The sequence below is a fragment of the Coregonus clupeaformis genome, chromosome 23, assembly GCF_020615455.1.
Source record: "Coregonus clupeaformis isolate EN_2021a chromosome 23, ASM2061545v1, whole genome shotgun sequence".
In the NCBI taxonomy this organism is placed as follows: Eukaryota; Metazoa; Chordata; class Actinopteri; order Salmoniformes; family Salmonidae; genus Coregonus; species Coregonus clupeaformis.
Genome location: NC_059214.1, coordinates 53,141,388 through 53,161,342, shown reverse-complemented (window position 1 = coordinate 53,161,342; position 19,955 = coordinate 53,141,388). Strand labels below are relative to the sequence as shown.

The window sequence follows — 19,955 nt, the reverse complement described above, 5'->3', positions numbered from 1 at the left end:
GTTACAGATCTGGGACCAGGCTAGGATAGTATGGTTCTGTTAAGGATGTTTACAGATCTGGGACCAGGCTAGGATAGTATGGTTCTGTTAGGGATGTTACAGATCTGGGACCAGGCTAGGATAGTATGGTTCTGTTAGGGATGTTTACAGATCTGGGACCAGGCTAGGATAGTATGGTTCTGTTAGGGATGTTACAAATCTGGGACCAGGCTAGGATAGTATGGTTCTGTTAAGGATGTTTACAGATCTGGGACCAGGCTAGGATAGTATGGTTCTGTTAGGGATGTTACAGATCTGGGACCAGGCTAGGATAGTATGGTTCTGTTAAGGATGTTTACAGATCTGGGACCAGGCTAGGATAGTATGGTTCTGTTAGTGATGTTTACAGATCTGGGACCAGGCTAGGATAGTATGGTTCTGTTAGGGATGTTACAGATCTGGGACCAGGCTAGGATAGTATGGTTCTGTTAGTGATGTTTACAGATCTGGGACCAGGCTAGGATAGTATGGTTCTGTTAGGGATGTTACAGATCTGGGACCAGGCTATGATAGTATGGTTCTGTTAAGGATGTTACAGATCTGGGACCAGGCTAGGATAGTATGGTTCTGTTAGTGATGTTTACAGATCTGGGACCAGGCTAGGATAGTATGGTTCTGTTAAGGATGTTTACAGATCTGGGACCAGGCTAGGATAGTATGGTTCTGTTAGGGATGTTACAGATCTGGGACCAGGCTAGGATAGTATGGTTCTGTTAAGGATGTTACAGATCTGGGACCAGGCTAGGATAGTATGGTTCTGTTAGGGATGTTTACAGATCTGGGACCAGGCTAGGATAGTATGGTTCTGTTAGGGATGTTACAGATCTGGGACCAGGCTAGGATAGTATGGTTCTGTTAAGGATGTTTACAGATCTGGGACCAGGCTAGGATAGTATGGTTCTGTTAGGGATGTTACAGATCTGGGACCAGGCTAGGATAGTATGGTTCTGTTAGGGATGTTTACAGATCTGGGACCAGGCTAGGATAGTATGGTTCTGTTAGGGATGTTACAAATCTGGGACCAGGCTAGGATAGTATGGTTCTGTTAAGGATGTTTACAGATCTGGGACCAGGCTAGGATAGTATGGTTCTGTTAGGGATGTTACAGATCTGGGACCAGGCTAGGATAGTATGGTTCTGTTAGGGATGTTACAGATCTGGGACCAGGCTAGGATAGTATGGTTCTGTTAGTGATGTTACAGATCTGGGACCAGGCTAGGATAGTATGGTTCTGTTAGGGATGTTTACAGATCTGGGACCAGGCTAGGATAGTATGGTTCTGTTAGTGATGTTACAGATCTGGGACCAGGCTAGGATAGTATGGTTCTGTTAGGGATGTTTACAGATCTGGGACCAGGCTAGGATAGTATGGTTCTGTTAGGGATGTTACAGATCTGGGACCAGGCTAGGATAGTATGGTTCTGTTAAGGATGTTACAGATCTGGGACCAGGCTAGGATAGTATGGTTCTGTTAGGGATGTTACAGATCTGGGACCAGGCTAGGATAGTATGGTTCTGTTAGGGATGTTACAGATCTGGGACCAGGCTAGGATAGTATGGTTCTGTTAGGGATGTTACAGATTATATTTCCATCCTCTAGGTGAACAGATTTGAACAGTTCAACATCAACTACGCCAACGAGAAGCTCCAGGAATACTTCAACAAACACATCTTCTCCCTGGAACAACTGGAGTATAACAGGTTGGTTATCAGACTATATAACCGGTTGGTTATCAGACTGTATAACAGGTTGGTTATCAGACTGTATAACAGGTTGGTTATCAGACTGTATAACAGGTTGGTTATCAGACTGTATAACAGGTTGGTTATCAGACTGTATAACAGGTTGGTTATCAGACTGTATAACAGGTTGGTTATCAGACTGTTGGTTATCAGACTGTATAACAGGTTGGTTATCAGACGATATAACAGGTTGGTTATCAGACTATATAACAGGTTGGTTGTTAGACTGCATAACAGGTTGGTTATCAGACTGTATAACAGGTTGGTTATCAGACTGTATAACAGGTTGGTTATCAGACTGTATAACAGGTTGGTTATCAGACTGTTGGTTATCAGACTGTATAACAGGTTGGTTATCAGACGATATAACAGGTTGGTTATCAGACTATATAACAGGTTGGTTGTTAGACTGTATAACAGGTTGGTTATCAGACTGTATAACAGGTTGGTTATCAGACTGTATAACAGGTTGGTTATCAGACTGTATAACAGGTTGGTTATCAGACTGTATAACAGGTTGGTTATCAGACTATATAACAGGTTGGTTATCAGACTATATAACCGGTTGGTTATCAGACTATATAACAGGTTGGTTATCAGACTATATAACCGGTTGGTTATCAGACTGTATAACAGGTTGGTTATTAGACTGTTGGTTATCAGACTGTATAACAGGTTGGTTATCAGACTATATAACAGGTTGGTTATCAGACTGTTGGTTATCAGACTGTATAACAGGTTGGTTATCAGACTGTATAACAGGTTGGTTATCAGACTGTATAACAGGTTGGTTATCAGACTATATAACAGGTTGGTTATCAGACTGTATAACAGGTTGGTTATCAGACTGTATAACAGGTTGGTTATCAGACTGTTGGTTATCAGACTGTATAACAGGTTGGTTATCAGACGATATAACAGGTTGGTTATCAGACTATATAACAGGTTGGTTGTTAGACTGTATAACAGGTTGGTTATCAGACTGTATAACAGGTTGGTTATCAGACTGTATAACAGGTTGGTTATCAGACTGTATAACAGGTTGGTTATCAGACTGTATAACAGGTTGGTTATCAGACTGTATAACAGGTTGGTTATCAGACTGTATAACAGGTTGGTTATCAGACTGTATAACAGGTTGGTTATCAGACTGTTGGTTATCAGACTGTATAACAGGTTGGTTATCAGACTGTATAACAGGTTGGTTATCAGACTGTATAACAGGTTGGTTATCAGACTGTTGGCTATCAGACTGTATAACAGGTTGGTTATCGACTGTTTTATCAGACTGTATAACAGGTTGGTTATCAGACTGTATAACAGGTTGGTTATCAGACTGTATAACAGGTTTGTTATCAGATGTATAACAGGTTTGTTATCAGACTGTACAGTTGGTTATCAGACTGTATAACAGGTTGGTTATCAGACTGTTGGTTATCAGACTGTATAACCGGTTGGTTATCAGACTGTTGGTTATCAGACTGTATAACAGGTTGGTTATCAGACTGTTGGTTATCAGACTGTATAACAGGTTGGTTATCAGACTGTATAACAGGTTGGTTATCAGACTGTATAACAGGTTGGTTATCAGACTGTTGGTTATCAGACTGTATAACAGGTTGGTTATCAGACTGTTGGTTATCAGACTGTATAACAGGTTGGTTATCAGACTGTATAACAGGTTGGTTATCAGACTGTTGGTTATCAGACTGTATAACAGGTTGGTTATCAGACTGTATAACAGGTTGGTTATCAGACTGTATAACATGTTTGTTATCAGACTGTATAACAGGTTGGTTATCAGACTGTATAATAGGTTGGTTATAAGACTGTTGGTTATCAGACTGTATAACAGGTTGGTTATCAGACTTTTGGTTATCAGACTGTATAACAGGTTGGTTATCAGACTGTATAACAGGTTGGTTATCAGACTGTTGGTTATCAGACTGTATAACAGGTTGGTTATCAGACTGTATAACAGGTTGGTTATCAGACTGTATAACAGGTTTGTTATCAGACTGTATAACAGGTTTGTTATCAGACTGTATAACAGGTTGGTTATCAGACTGTATAACAGGTTGGTTATCAGACTGTTGGTTATCAGACTGTATAACCGGTTGGTTATCAGACTGTTGGTTATCAGACTGTATAACAGGTTGGTTATCAGACTGTATAACAGGTTGGTTATCAGACTGTTGGTTATCAGACTGTATAACAGGTTGGTTATCAGACTGTATAACAGGTTGGTTATCAGACTGTATAACAGGTTTGTTATCAGACTGTATAACAGGTTGGTTATCAGACTGTATAACAGGTTGGTTATCAGACTGTTGGTTAATAGACTGTATAACAGGTTGGTTATCAGACTGTATAACAGGTTGGTTATCAGACTGTATAACAGGTTGGTAATCAGACTGTATAACAGGTTGGTTATCAGACTGTATAACAGGTTGGTTATCAGACTGTATAACAGGTTGGTTATCAGACTGTATAGCAGGTTGGTTATCAGACTGTATAACAGGTTGGTTATCAGACTGTAAAACAGGTTGGTTATCAGACTGTTGGTTATCAGACTGTATAACAGGTTGGTTATCAGACTGTAAAACAGGTTGGTTATCAGACTGTTGGTTATCAGACTGTATAACAGGTTGGTTATCAGACTGTATAACAGGTTGGTTATCCGACTATATAACAGGTTGGTTATCAGACTATATAACAGGTTGGTTGTTAGACTGTATAACAGGTTGGTTATCAGACTGTATAACAGGTTGGTTATCAGACTGTATAACAGGTTGGTTATCAGACTGTATAACAGGTTGGTTATCAGACTTTATAACAGGTTGGTTATCAGACTGTTGGTTATCAGACTGTATAACAGGTTGTTTATCAGACTGTATAACAGGTTGTTTATCAGACTGTATAACAGGTTGGTTATCAGACTGTATAACAGGTTGGTTATCAGACTGTATAACAGGTTGGTTATCAGACTGTATAACAGGTTGGTTATCAGACTGTATAACAGGTTGGTTATCAGACTGTATAACAGGTTGGTTATCAGACTGTATAACAGGTTGGTTATCAGACTGTTGGTTATCAGACTGTATAACAGGTTGGTTATCAGACTGTATAACAGGTTGGTTATCAGACTGTATAACAGGTTGGTTATCAGACTGTATAACAGGTTGGTTATCAGACTGTATAACAGGTTGGTTATCAGACTGTATAACAGGTTGGTTATCAGACTGTTGGTTATCAGACTGTATAACCGGTTGGTTATCAGACTGTATAACCGGTTGGTTATCAGACTGTATAACAGGTTGGTTATCAGACTGTATAACAGGTTGGTTATCAGACTGTATAACAGGTTGGTTATCAGACTGTATAACAGGTTGGTTATCAGACTGTATAACAGGTTGGTTATAAGACTGTATAACAGGTTGGTTATCAGACTGTTGGTTATCAGACTGTATAACAGGTTGGTTATCAGACGATATAACAGGTTGGTTATCAGACTATATAACAGGTTAGTTGTTAGACTGTATAACAGGTTGGTTATCAGACTGTATAACAGGTTGGTTATCAGACTGTATAACAGGTTGGTTATCAGACTGTATAACAGGTTGGTTATCAGACTATATAACAGGTTGGTTATCAGACTATATAACCGGTTGGTTATCAGACTATATAACAGGTTGGTTATCAGACTATATAACCGGTTGGTTATCAGACTGTATAACAGGTTGGTTATTAGACTGTTGGTTATCAGACTGTATAACAGGTTGGTTATCAGACTATATAACAGGTTGGTTATTAGACTGTATAACAGGTTGGTTATCAGACTGTTGGTTATCAGACTGTATAACAGGTTGGTTATCAGACTGTATAACAGGTTGGTTATCAGACTGTATAACAGGTTGGTTATCAGACTATATAACAGGTTGGTTATCAGACTGTATAACAGGTTGGTTATCAGACTGTTGGTTATCAGACTGTATAACAGGTTGGTTATCAGACGATATAACAGGTTGGTTATCAGACTATATAACAGGTTGGTTGTTAGACTGTATAACAGGTTGGTTATCAGACTGTATAACAGGTTGGTTATCAGACTGTATAACAGGTTGGTTATCAGACTGTATAACAGGTTGGTTATCAGACTGTATAACAGGTTGGTTATCAGACTGTATAACAGGTTGGTTATCAGACTGTTGGCTATCGTATAACAGGTTGGTTATCAGACTGTATAACAGGTTGGTTATCAGACTGTATAACAGGTTGGTTATCAGACTGTTGGCTATCAGACTGTATAACAGGTTGGTTATCAGACTGTATGGTTATCAGACTGTATAACAGGTTGGTTATCAGACTGTATAACAGGTTGGTTATCAGACTGTTGGTTATCAGACTGTATAACAGGTTGGTTATCAGACTGTTGGTTATCAGACTGTATAACAGGTTGGTTATCAGACTGTATAACAGGTTGGTTATCAGACTGTATAACAGGTTGGTTATCAGACTGTTGGTTATCAGACTGTATAACAGGTTGGTTATCAGACTGTATAACAGGTTGGTTATCAGACTGTATAACAGGTTTGTTATCAGACTGTATAACAGGTTTGTTATCAGACTGTATAACAGGTTGGTTATCAGACTGTTGGTTAATAGACTGTATAACAGGTTGGTTATCAGACTGTATAACAGGTTGGTTATCAGACTGTATAACAGGTTGGTTATCAGACTGTATAACAGGTTGGTTATCAGACTGTATAACAGGTTGGTTATCAGACTGTATAACAGGTTGGTTATCAGACTGTATAGCAGGTTGGTTATCAGACTGTATAACAGGTTGGTTATCAGACTGTAAAACAGGTTGGTTATCAGACTGTTGGTTATCAGACTGTATAACAGGTTGGTTATCAGACTGTAAAACAGGTTGGTTATCAGACTGTTGGTTATCAGACTGTATAACAGGTTGGTTATCAGACTGTATAACCGGTTGGTTATCAGACTATATAACAGGTTGGTTATCAGACTATATAACAGGTTGGTTGTTAGACTGTATAACAGGTTGGTTATCAGACTGTATAACAGGTTGGTTATCAGACTGTATAACAGGTTGGTTATCAGACTTTATAACAGGTTGGTTATCAGACTGTTGGTTATCAGACTGTATAACAGGTTGTTTATCAGACTGTATAACAGGTTGTTTATCAGACTGTATAACAGGTTGGTTATCAGACTGTATAACAGGTTGGTTATCAGACTGTATAACAGGTTGGTTATCAGACTGTATAACAGGTTGGTTATCAGACTGTATAACAGGTTGGTTATCAGACTGTATAACAGGTTGGTTATCAGACTGTATAACAGGTTGGTTATCAGACTGTATAACAGGTTGGTTATCAGACTGTATAACAGGTTGGTTATCAGACTGTTGGTTATCAGACTGTATAACAGGTTGGTTATCAGACTGTATAACCGGTTGGTTATCAGACTGTATAACAGGTTGGTTATCAGACTGTATAACAGGTTGGTTATCAGACTGTATAACAGGTTGGTTATCAGACTGTATAACAGGTTGGTTATCAGACTGTATAACAGGTTGGTTATCAGACTGTATAACAGGTTGGTTATCAGACTGTTGGTTATCAGACTGTATAACAGGTTGGTTATCAGACGATATAACAGGTTGGTTATCAGACTATATAACAGGTTGGTTGTTAGACTGTATAACAGGTTGGTTATCAGACTGTATAACAGGTTGGTTATCAGACTGTATAACAGGTTGGTTATCAGACTGTATAACAGGTTGGTTATCAGACTGTATAACAGGTTGGTTATCAGACTATATAACAGGTTGGTTATCAGACTATATAACCGGTTGGTTATCAGACTATATAACAGGTTGGTTATCAGACTATATAACCGGTTGGTTATCAGACTGTATAACAGGTTGGTTATTAGACTGTTGGTTATCAGACTGTATAACAGGTTGGTTATCAGACTATATAACAGGTTGGTTATTAGACTGTATAACAGGTTGGTTATCAGACTGTTGGTTATCAGACTGTATAACAGGTTGGTTATCAGACTGTATAACAGGTTGGTTATCAGACTGTATAACAGGTTGGTTATCAGACTATATAACAGGTTGGTTATCAGACTGTATAACAGGTTGGTTATCAGACTGTTGGTTATCAGACTGTATAACAGGTTGGTTATCAGACGATACAACAGGTTGGTTATCAGACTATATAACAGGTTGGTTGTTAGACTGTATAACAGGTTGGTTATCAGACTGTATAACAGGTTGGTTATCAGACTGTATAACAGGTTGGTTATCAGACTGTATAACAGGTTGGTTATCAGACTGTATAACAGGTTGGTTATCAGACTGTATAACAGGTTGGTTATCAGACTGTATAACAGGTTGGTTATCAGACTGTTGGTTATCAGACTGTATAACAGGTTGGTTATCAGACTGTATAACAGGTTGGTTATCAGACTGTATAACAGGTTGGTTATCAGACTGTTGGCTATCAGACTGTATAACAGGTTGGTTATCAGACTGTATAACAGGTTGGTTATCAGACTGTATAACAGGTTGGTTATCAGACTGTTGGTTATCAGACTGTATAACAGGTTGGTTATCAGACTGTTGGTTATCAGACTGTATAACAGGTTGGTTATCAGACTGTATAACAGGTTGGTTATCAGACTGTTGGTTATCAGACTGTATAACAGGTTGGTTATCAGACTGTTGGTTATCAGACTGTATAACAGGTTGGTTATCAGACTGTTGGTTATCAGACTGTATAACAGGTTGGTTATCAGACTGTTGGTTATCAGACTGTATAACAGGTTGGTTATCAGACTGTATAACAGGTTGGTTATCAGACTGTATAACAGGTTGATTATCAGACTGTTGGTTATCAGACTGTTGGTTAATAGACTGTATAACAGGTTGGTTATCAGACTGTATAACAGGTTGGTTATCAGACTGTATAACAGGTTGGTTATCAGACTGTATAACAGGTTGGTTATCAGACTGTATAACAGGTTGGTTATCAGACTGTATAGCAGGTTGGTTATCAGACTGTATAGCAGGTTGGTTATCAGACTGTAAAACAGGTTGGTTATCAGACTGTATAACAGGTTGGTTATCAGACTGTATAACAGGTTGATTATCAGACTGTTGGTTATCAGACTGTTGGTTAATAGACTGTATAACAGGTTGGTTATCAGACTGTATAACAGGTTGGTTATCAGACTGTATAACAGGTTGGTTATCAGACTGTATAACAGGTTGGTTATCAGACTGTATAACAGGTTGGTTATCAGACTGTATAGCAGGTTGGTTATCAGACTGTATAGCAGGTTGGTTATCAGACTGTAAAACAGGTTGGTTATCAGACTGTTGGTTATCAGACTGTATAACAGGTTGGTTATCAGACTGTAAAACAGGTTGGTTATCAGACTGTTGGTTATCAGACTGTATAACAGGTTGGTTATCAGACTGTATAACCGGTTGGTTATCAGACTATATAACAGGTTGGTTATCAGACTATATAACAGGTTGGTTGTTAGACTGTATAACAGGTTGGTTATCAGACTGTATAACAGGTTGGTTATCAGACTGTATAACAGGTTGGTTATCAGACTTTATAACAGGTTGGTTATCAGACTGTTGGTTATCAGACTGTATAACAGGTTGTTTATCAGAATGTATAACAGGTTGTTTATCAGACTGTATAACAGGTTGGTTATTAGACTGTTGGTTATCAGACTGTATAACAGGTTGGTTATCAGACTATATAACAGGTTGGTTATTAGACTGTATAACAGGTTGGTTATCAGACTGTTGGTTATCAGACTGTATAACAGGTTGGTTATCAGACTGTATAACAGGTTGGTTATCAGACTGTATAACAGGTTGGTTATCAGACTATATAACAGGTTGGTTATCAGACTGTATAACAGGTTGGTTATCAGACTGTTGGTTATCAGACTGTATAACAGGTTGGTTATCAGACGATACAACAGGTTGGTTATCATACTATATAACAGGTTGGTTGTTAGACTGTATAACAGGTTGGTTATCAGACTGTATAACAGGTTGGTTATCAGACTGTATAACAGGTTGGTTATCAGACTGTATAACAGGTTGGTTATCAGACTGTATAACAGGTTGGTTATCAGACTGTATAACAGGTTGGTTATCAGACTGTATAACAGGTTGGTTATCAGACTGTTGGTTATCAGACTGTATAACAGGTTGGTTATCAGACTGTATAACAGGTTGGTTATCAGACTGTATAACAGGTTGGTTATCAGACTGTTGGCTATCAGACTGTATAACAGGTTGGTTATCAGACTGTATAACAGGTTGGTTATCAGACTGTATAACAGGTTGGTTATCAGACTGTTGGTTATCAGACTGTATAACAGGTTGGTTATCAGACTGTTGGTTATCAGACTGTATAACAGGTTGGTTATCAGACTGTATAACAGGTTGGTTATCAGACTGTTGGTTATCAGACTGTATAACAGGTTGGTTATCAGACTGTTGGTTATCAGACTGTATAACAGGTTGGTTATCAGACTGTATAACAGGTTGGTTATCAGACTGTATAACAGGTTGATTATCAGACTGTTGGTTATCAGACTGTTGGTTAATAGACTGTATAACAGGTTGGTTATCAGACTGTATAACAGGTTGGTTATCAGACTGTATAACAGGTTGGTTATCAGACTGTTCATAACAGGTTGGTTATCAGACTGTATAACAGGTTGGTTATCAGACTGTATAGCAGGTTGGTTATCAGACTGTATAGCAGGTTGGTTATCAGACTGTAAAACAGGTTGGTTATCAGACTGTATAACAGGTTGGTTATCAGACTGTATAACAGGTTGATTATCAGACTGTTGGTTATCAGCTGTTGGTTAATAGACTGTATAACAGGTTGGTTATCAGACTGTATAACAGGTTGGTTATCAGACTGTATAACAGGTTGGTTATCAGACTGTATAACAGGTTGGTTATCAGACTGTATAACAGGTTGGTTATCAGACTGTATAGCAGGTTGGTTATCAGACTGTATATCAGGTTGGTTATCAGACTGTAAAACAGGTTGGTTATCAGACTGTTGGTTATCAGACTGTATAACAGGTTGGTTATCAGACTGTAAATCAGGTTGGTTATCAGACTGTTGGTTATCAGACTGTATAACAGGTTGGTTATCAGACTGTATAACCGGTTGGTTATCAGACTATATAACAGGTTGGTTATCAGACTATATAACAGGTTGGTTGTTAGACTGTATAACAGGTTGGTTATCAGACTGTATAACAGGTTGGTTATCATACTGTATAACAGGTTGGTTATCAGACTTTATAACAGGTTGGTTATCAGACTGTTGGTTATCAGACTGTATAACAGGTTGTTTATCAGACTGTATAACAGGTTGTTTATCAGACTGTATAACAGGTTGGTTATCAGACTGTATAACAGGTTGGTTATCAGACTGTATAACAGGTTGGTTATCAGACTGTATAACAGGTTGGTTATCAGAATGTATAACAGGTTGGTTATCAGACTGTATAACAGGTTGGTTATCAGACTGTTGGTTATCAGACTGTATAACAGGTTGGTTATCAGACTGTATAACAGGTTGGTTATCAGACTGTTGGTTATCAGACTGTATAACAGGTTGGTTATCAGACTGTATAACAGGTTGGTTATCAGACTGTATAACAGGTTGGTTATCAGACTGTTTTATCAGACTGTATAACAGGTTGGTTATCAGACTGTATAACAGGTTGGTTATCAGACTGTATAACAGGTTGGTTATCAGACTGTATAACAGGTTGGTTATCAGACTGTATAACAGGTTGGTTATCAGACTGTTGATAACAGGTTGGGTATCAGACTGTATAACAGGTTGGTTATCAGACTGTATAACAGGTTGGTTATCAGACTGTATAACAGGTTGGTTATCAGACTGTATAACAGGTTGGTTATCAGACTGTATAACAGGTTGGTTATCAGACTGTATAACAGGTTGGTTATCAGACTTTTTAACAGGTTGGTTATCAGACTGTTGGTTATCAGACTGTATAACAGGTTGGTTATCAGACTACGTTGGTTATCAGACTATATAACAGGTTGGTTATCAGACTACCCGGTTGGTTATCAGACTGTATAACAGGTTGGTTATAAGACTGTTGGTTATCAGACTGTATAACAGGTTGGTTATAAGACTGTTGGTTATCAGACTGTATAACAGGTTGGTTATCAGACTGTATAACAGGTTGGTTATCAGACTGTATAACAGGTTGGTTATCAGACTGTATAACAGGTTGGTTATCAGACTGTTGGTTATCAGACTGTATAACAGGTTGGTTATCAGACTTTTAACAGGTTGGTTATCAGACTGTTGGTTATCAGACTGTATAACAGGTTGGTTATCAGACTGTTGGTTATCAGACTGTATAACAGGTTGGTTATCAGACTATATAACAGGTTGGTTATCAGACTTTTTAACAGGTTGGTTATCAGACTGTTGGTTATCAGACTGTATAACAGGTTGGTTATCAGACTGTATAACAGGTTGGTTATCAGACTGTTGGTTATCAGACTGTATAACAGGTTGGTTATCAGACTGTTGGTTATCAGACTGTATAACAGGTTGGTTATCAGACTGTATAACAGGTTGGTTATCAGACTGTATAACAGGTTGGTTATCAGACTGTATAAAAGGTTGGTTATCAGACTGTTGGTTATCAGACTGTATAACAGGTTGGTTATCAGACTGTATAACAGGTTGGTTATCAGACTGTATAGCAGGTTGGTTATCAGACTGTATAACAGGTTGGTTATCAGACTGTATAACAGGTTGGTTATCAGACTGTTGGTTATCAGACTGTATAACAGGTTGGTTATCAGACTGTATAACAGGTTGGTTATCAGACTGTATAACAGGTTGGTTATCAGACTTTATAACAGGTTGGTTATCTGACTGTATAACAGGTTGGTTATCAGACTATATAACAGGTTGGTTATCAGACTGTATAACAGGTTGGTTATCAGACTGTATAACAGGTTAGTTATCAGACTGTATAACAGGTTGGTTATCAGACTGTATAACAGGTTGGTTATCAGACTGTTGGTTATCAGACTGTATAACAGGTTGGTTATCAGACTGTTGGTTATCAGACTGTATAACAGGTTGGTTATCAGACTGTATAACAGGTTGGTTATCAGACTGTATAACAGGTTGGTTATCAGATGTACAGGTTGGTTATCAGACTGTATAACAGGTTGGTTATCAGACTGTATAACAGGTTGGTTATCAGACTGTATAACAGGTTGGTTATCAGACTGTATAACAGGTTGGTTATCAGACTGTATAACAGGTTGGTTATCAGACTGTATAACAGGTTGGTTATCAGACTGTATAACAGGTTGGTTATCAGACTTTTTAACAGGTTGGTTATCAGACTGTTGGTTATCAGACTGTATAACAGGTTGGTTATCAGACTGTTGGTTATCAGACTATATAACAGGTTGGTTATCAGACTGTTGGTTATCAGACTGTATAACAGGTTGGTTATAAGACTGTTGGTTATCAGACTGTATAACAGGTTGGTTATAAGACTGTTGGTTATCAGACTGTATAACAGGTTGGTTATCAGACTGTATAACAGGTTGGTTATCAGACTGTATAACAGGTTGGTTATCAGACTGTATAACAGGTTGGTTATCAGACTGTTGGTTATCAGACTGTATAACAGGTTGGTTATCAGACTGTTAAACAGGTTGGTTATCAGACTGTTGGTTATCAGACTGTATAACAGGTTGGTTATCAGACTGTTGGTTATCAGACTGTATAACAGGTTGGTTATCAGACTATATAACAGGTTGGTTATCAGACTTTATAACAGGTTGGTTATCAGACTGTATACTGGTTATCAGACTGTATAACAGGTTGGTTATCAGACTGTATAACAGGTTGGTTATCAGACTGTTGGTTATCAGACTGTATAACAGGTTGGTTATCAGACTGTTGGTTATCAGACTGTATAACAGGTTGGTTATCAGACTGTATAACAGGTTGGTTATCAGACTGTATAACAGGTTGGTTATCAGACTGTATAACAGGTTGGTTATCAGACTGTTGGTTATCAGACTGTATAACAGGTTGGTTATCAGACTGTATAACAGGTTGGTTATCAGACTGTATAGCAGGTTGGTTATCAGACTGTATAACAGGTTGTTTATCAGACTATATAACAGGTTGGTTATCAGACTGTTGGTTATCAGACTGTATAACAGGTTGGTTATCAGACTGTATAACAGGTTGGTTATCAGACTGTATAACAGGTTGGTTATCAGACTTTATAACAGGTTGGTTATCAGACTGTATAACAGGTTGGTTATCAGACTATATAACAGGTTGGTTATCAGACTGTATAACAGGTTGGTTATCAGACTGTATAACAGGTTAGTTATCAGACTGTATAACAGGTTGGTTATCAGACTGTATAACAGGTTGGTTATCAGACTGTTGGTTATCAGACTGTATAACAGGTTGGTTATCAGACTGTTGGTTATCAGACTGTATAACAGGTTGGTTATCAGACTGTATAACAGGTTGGTTATCAGACTGTATAACAGGTTTGTTATTAGACTGGTATAACAGGTTGGTTATCAGACTGTTTGGTTATCAGACTGTATAACAGGTTGGGTATCAGACTGTATAACAGGTTGGTTATCAGACTGTATAACAGGTTGGTTATCAGACTGTATAACAGGTTGGTTATCAGACTGTATAACAGGTTGGTTATCAGACTGTATAACAGGTTGGTTATCAGACTTTTTAACAGGTTGGTTATCAGACTGTTGGTTATCAGACTGTATAACAGGTTGGTTATCAGACTGTTGGTTATCAGACTATATAACAGGTTGGTTATCAGACTGTTGGTTATCAGACTGTATAACAGGTTGGTTATAAGACTGTTGGTTATCAGACTGTATAACAGGTTGGTTATAAGACTGTTGGTTATCAGACTGTATAACAGATTGGTTATCAGACTGTATAACAGGTTGGTTATCAGACTGTATAACAGGTTGGTTATCAGACTGTATAACAGGTTGGTTATCAGACTGTTGGTTATCAGACTGTATAACAGGTTGGTTATCAGACTTTTTAACAGGTTGGTTATCAGACTGTTGGTTATCAGACTGTATAACAGGTTGGTTATCAGACTGTTGGTTATCAGACTGTATAACAGGTTGGTTATCAGACTATATAACAGGTTGGTTATCAGACTTTTTAACAGGTTGGTTATCAGACTGTTGGTTATCAGACTGTATAACAGGTTGGTTATCAGACTGTATAACAGGTTGGTTATCAGACTGTTGGTTATCAGACTGTATAACAGGTTGGTTATCAGACTGTTGGTTATCAGACTGTATAACAGGTTGGTTATCAGACTGTATAACAGGTTGGTTATCAGACTGTATAACAGGTTGGTTATCAGACTGTATAAAAGGTTGGTTATCAGACTGTTGGTTATCAGACTGTATAACAGGTTTGTTATCAGACTGTATAACAGGTTGGTTATCAGACTGTATAGCAGGTTGGTTATCAGACTGTATAACAGGTTGTTTATCAGACTATATAACAGGTTGGTTATCAGACTGTTGGTTATCAGACTGTATAACATTGTTATCAGACTGTATAACAGGTTGGTTATCAGACTGTATAACAGGTTGGTTATCAGACTGTATAACAGGTTGGTTATCAGACTTTATAACAGGTTGGTTATCTGACTGTATAACAGGTTGGTTATCAGACTATATAACAGGTTGGTTATCAGACTGTATAACAGGTTGGTTATCAGACTGTATAACAGGTTAGTTATCAGACTGTATAACAGGTTGGTTATCAGACTGTATAACAGGTTGGTTATCAGACTGTTGGTTATCAGACTGTATAACAGGTTGGTTATCAGACTGTTGGTTATCAGACTGTATAACAGGTTGGTTATCAGACTGTATAACAGGTTGGTTATCAGACTGTATAACAGGTAGGTTATTAGATGGTATAACAGGTTGGTTATCAGACTGTATAACAGGTTGGTTATCAGACTGTATAACAGGTTGGTTATCAGACTGTATAACAGGTTGGTTATCAGACTGTTGGTTATCAGACTGTATAACAGGTTGGTTATCAGACTGTTGGTTATCAGACTGTATAACAGGTTTGTTATCAGACTGTATAACAGGTTGGTTATCAGACTGTATAACAGGTTGGTTATCAGACTCTACAGCAGAGAGAAGAGACATGGCTGTGTTTTAAATGGCATTTTATTCCCTATAAAGTGCACTACTTTGAACAAAGGGCCCTACGGCTCTCACTATACAGGGAATGGGGTGCCATTTGGGACTCAGCCCCGAAGAGAGAGAGCACCATCTTGGTTCCTATCTGGGGGTTCTTTGGGTGTCGCCATGGTGTTCTAGAGATGCAGGCACACTGCCAAATGTTTTAAATGGGACGACAGCAGCCTGGTCACAGCTCATTTAATCACATGAACCTGTGGACAATACAACCATTGTCTCCCTACCTCACTGTTCATATATGAGTTGTGTCGTTTCCTCAGAGAAGGGATCCAGTGGGAAGCTATAGACTGGAAGGAGAATGCAGAGTGTCTGGACCTCATAGAGAAGGTAGGTAACAGACTAACACCAAGACTTACTCTAGGACAAACCTCTCCTAGGGGACTTCCAGACTAACGCCAAGACTCACTCTAGAACAAACCTCTCCTAGGGGACTTCCAGACTAACGCCAAGACTTACTCTAGAACAAACCTCTCCTAGGGGACTTCCAGACTAACGCCAAGACTCACTCTAGGACAAACCTCTCCTAGGGGACTTCCAGACTAACGCCAAGACTTACTCTAGAACAAACCTCTCCTAGGGGACTTCCAGACTAACGCCAAGACTCACTCTAGAACAAACCTCTCCTAGGGGACTTGCAGACTAACGCCAAGACTCACTCTAGAACAAACCTCTCCTAGGGGACTTCCAGACTAACGCCAAGACTCACTCTAGGACAAACCTCTCCTAGGGGACTTCCAGACTAACGCCAAGACTTACTCTAGAACAAACCTCTCCTAGGGGACTTCCAGACTAACGCCAAGACTCACTCTAGGACAAACCTCTCCTAGGGGACTTCCAGACTAACGCCAAGACTTACTCTAGAACAAACCTCTCCTAGGGGACTTCCAGACTAACGCCAAGACTCACTCTAGAACAAACCTCTCCTAGGGGACTTCCAGTCTAACGCCAAGACTCACTCTAGAACAAACCTCTCCTAGGGGACTTCCAGACTAACGCCAAGACTCACTCTAGAACAATACTCTCCTAGGGGACTTCCAGACTAACGCCAAGACTCACTCTAGAACAAACCTCTCCTAGGGGACTTCCAGACTAACGCCAAGACTCACTCTAGAACAAACCTCTCCTAGGGGACTTCCAGACTAACGCCAAGACTCACTCTTGGACAAACCTCTCCTAGGGGACTTCCAGACTAACGCCAAGACTCACTCTAGGACAAACCTCTCCTAGGGGACTTCCAGACTAACGCCAAGACTCACTCTAGAACAAACCTCTCCTAGGGGACTTCCAGACTAACGCCAAGACTTACTCTAGGACAAACCTCTCCTAGGGGACTTCCAGACTAACGCCAAGACTCACTCTAGGACAAACCTCTCCTAGGGGACTTCCAGACTAACGCCAAGACTTACTCTAGGACAAACCTCTCCTAGGGGACTTCCAGACTAACGCCAAGACTCACTCTAGAACAAACCTCTCCTAGGGGACTTCCAGACTAACGCCAAGACTCACTCTAGGACAAACCTCTCCTAAGGGGACTTCCAGACTAACGCCAAGACTTACTCTAGAACAAACCTCTCCTAGGGGACTTCCAGACTAACGCCAAGACTCACTCTAGAACAAACCTCTCCTAGGGGACTTGCAGACTAACGCCAAGACTCACTCTAGGACAAACCTCTCCTAGGGGACTTCCAGACTAACGCCAAGACTCACTCTAGAACAAACCTCTCCTAGGGGACTTCCAGACTAACGCCAAGACTCACTCTAGGACAAACCTCTCCTAGGGGACTTCCAGACTAACGCCAAGACTTACTCTAGAACAAACCTCTCCTAGGGGACTTCCAGACTAACGCCAAGACTCACTCTAGAACAAACCTCTCCTAGGGGACTTGCAGACTAACACCAAGACTCACTCTAGGACAAACCTCTCCTAGGGGACTTCCAGACTAACGCCAAGACTCACTCTAGAACAAACCTCTCCTAGGGGACTTCCAGACTAACGCCAAGACTCACTCTAGAACAAACCTCTCCTAGGGGACTTCCAGACTAACGCCAAGACTCACTCTAGAACAAACCTCTCCTAGGGGACTTCCAGTCTAACGCCAAGACTCACTCTAGAACAAACCTCTCCTAGGGGACTTCCAGACTAACGCCAAGACTCACTCTAGAACAAACCTCTCCTAGGGGACTTCCAGACTAACGCCAAGACTCACTCTAGAACAAACCTCTCCTAGGGGACTTCCAGACTAACGCCAAGACTCACTCTAGAACAAACCTCTCCTAGGGGACTTCCAGACTAACGCCAAGACTCACTCTTGGACAAACCTCTCCTAGGGGACTTCCAGACTAACGCCAAGACTTACTCTAGGACAAACCTCTCCTAGGGGACTTCCAGACTAACGCCAAGACTCACTCTAGAACAAACCTCTCCTAGGGGACTTCCAGACTAACGCCAAGACTTACTCTAGGACAAACCTCTCCTAGGGGACTTCCAGACTAACGCCAAGACTCACTCTTGGACAAACCTCTCCTAGGGGACTTCCAGACTAACGCCAAGACTCACTCTAGAACAAACCTCTCCTAGGGGACTTCCAGACTAACGCCAAGACTCACTCTAGGACAAACCTCTCCTAGGGGACTTCCAGACTAACGCCAAGACTCACTCTAGGACAAACCTCTCCTAGGGGACTTCCAGACTAACGCCAAGACTCACTCTAGAACAAACCTCTCCTAGGGGACTTCCAGACTAACGCCAAGACTCACTCTAGAACAAACCTCTCCTAGGGGACTTCCAGACTAACGCCAAGTCTCACTCTAGAACAAACCTCTCCTAGGGGACTTCCAGACTAACGCCAAGACTCACTCTAGAACAAACCTCTCCTAGGGGAATTCCAGACTAACGCCAAGACTCACTCTAGAACAAACCTCTCCTAGGGGACTTCCAGACTAACGCCAAGACTCACTCTAGGACAAACCTCTCCTAGGGGAATTCCAGACTAACGCCAAGACTCACTCTAGAACAAACCTCTCCTAGGGGAATTCCAGACTAACGCCAAGACTCACTCTAGAACAAACCTCTCCTAGGGGAATTCCAGACTAACGCCAAGACTCACTCTAGAACAAACCTCTCCTAGGGGACTTCCAGACTAACGCCAAGACTCACTCTAGAACAAACCTCTCCTAGGGGACTTCCAGACTAACGCCAAGACTTACTCTAGAACAAACCTCTCCTAGGGGACTTCCAGACTAACGCCAAGACTCACTCTAGAACAAACCTCTCCTAGGGGACTTCCAGACTAACGCCAAGACTCACTCTAGGACAAACCTCTCCTAGGGGACTTCCAGACTAACGCCAAGACTCACTCTAGAACAAACCTCTCCTAGGGGACTTCCAGACTAACGCCAAGACTCACTCTAGGACAAACCTCTCCTAGGGGACTTCCAGACTAACGCCAAGACTCACTCTAGGACAAACCTCTCCTAGGGGACTTCCAGACTAACGCCAAGACTCACTCTAGAACAAACCTCTCCTAGGGGACTTCCAGACTAACGCCAAGACTCACTCTAGGACAAACCTCTCCTAGGGGACTTCCAGACTAACGCCAAGACTCACTCTAGAACAAACCTCTCCTAGGGGACTTCCAGACTAACGCCAAGACTCACTCTAGGACAAACCTCTCCTAGGGGACTTCCAGACTAACGCCAAGACTCACTCTAGGACAAACCTCTCCTAGGGGACTTCCAGACTAACGCCAAGACTCACTCTAGAACAAAC

General features: G+C 40.3%; 1 protein-coding gene across 1 annotated transcript in view; it reads left to right on the top strand.

Annotated features, from left to right (window-relative positions):
- LOC121556643 (unconventional myosin-X-like) overlaps positions 1–19,955 on the top strand; it is a 294,837-nt gene that overhangs the window by 104,499 nt on the left and 170,383 nt on the right. The window contains exons 12-13 of the mRNA XM_045206479.1: positions 1,640–1,740; positions 16,447–16,513. Coding sequence (XP_045062414.1) covers positions 1,640–1,740; positions 16,447–16,513 — 168 coding nt within the window. The remainder of the gene's footprint in view (positions 1–1,639; positions 1,741–16,446; positions 16,514–19,955) is intronic.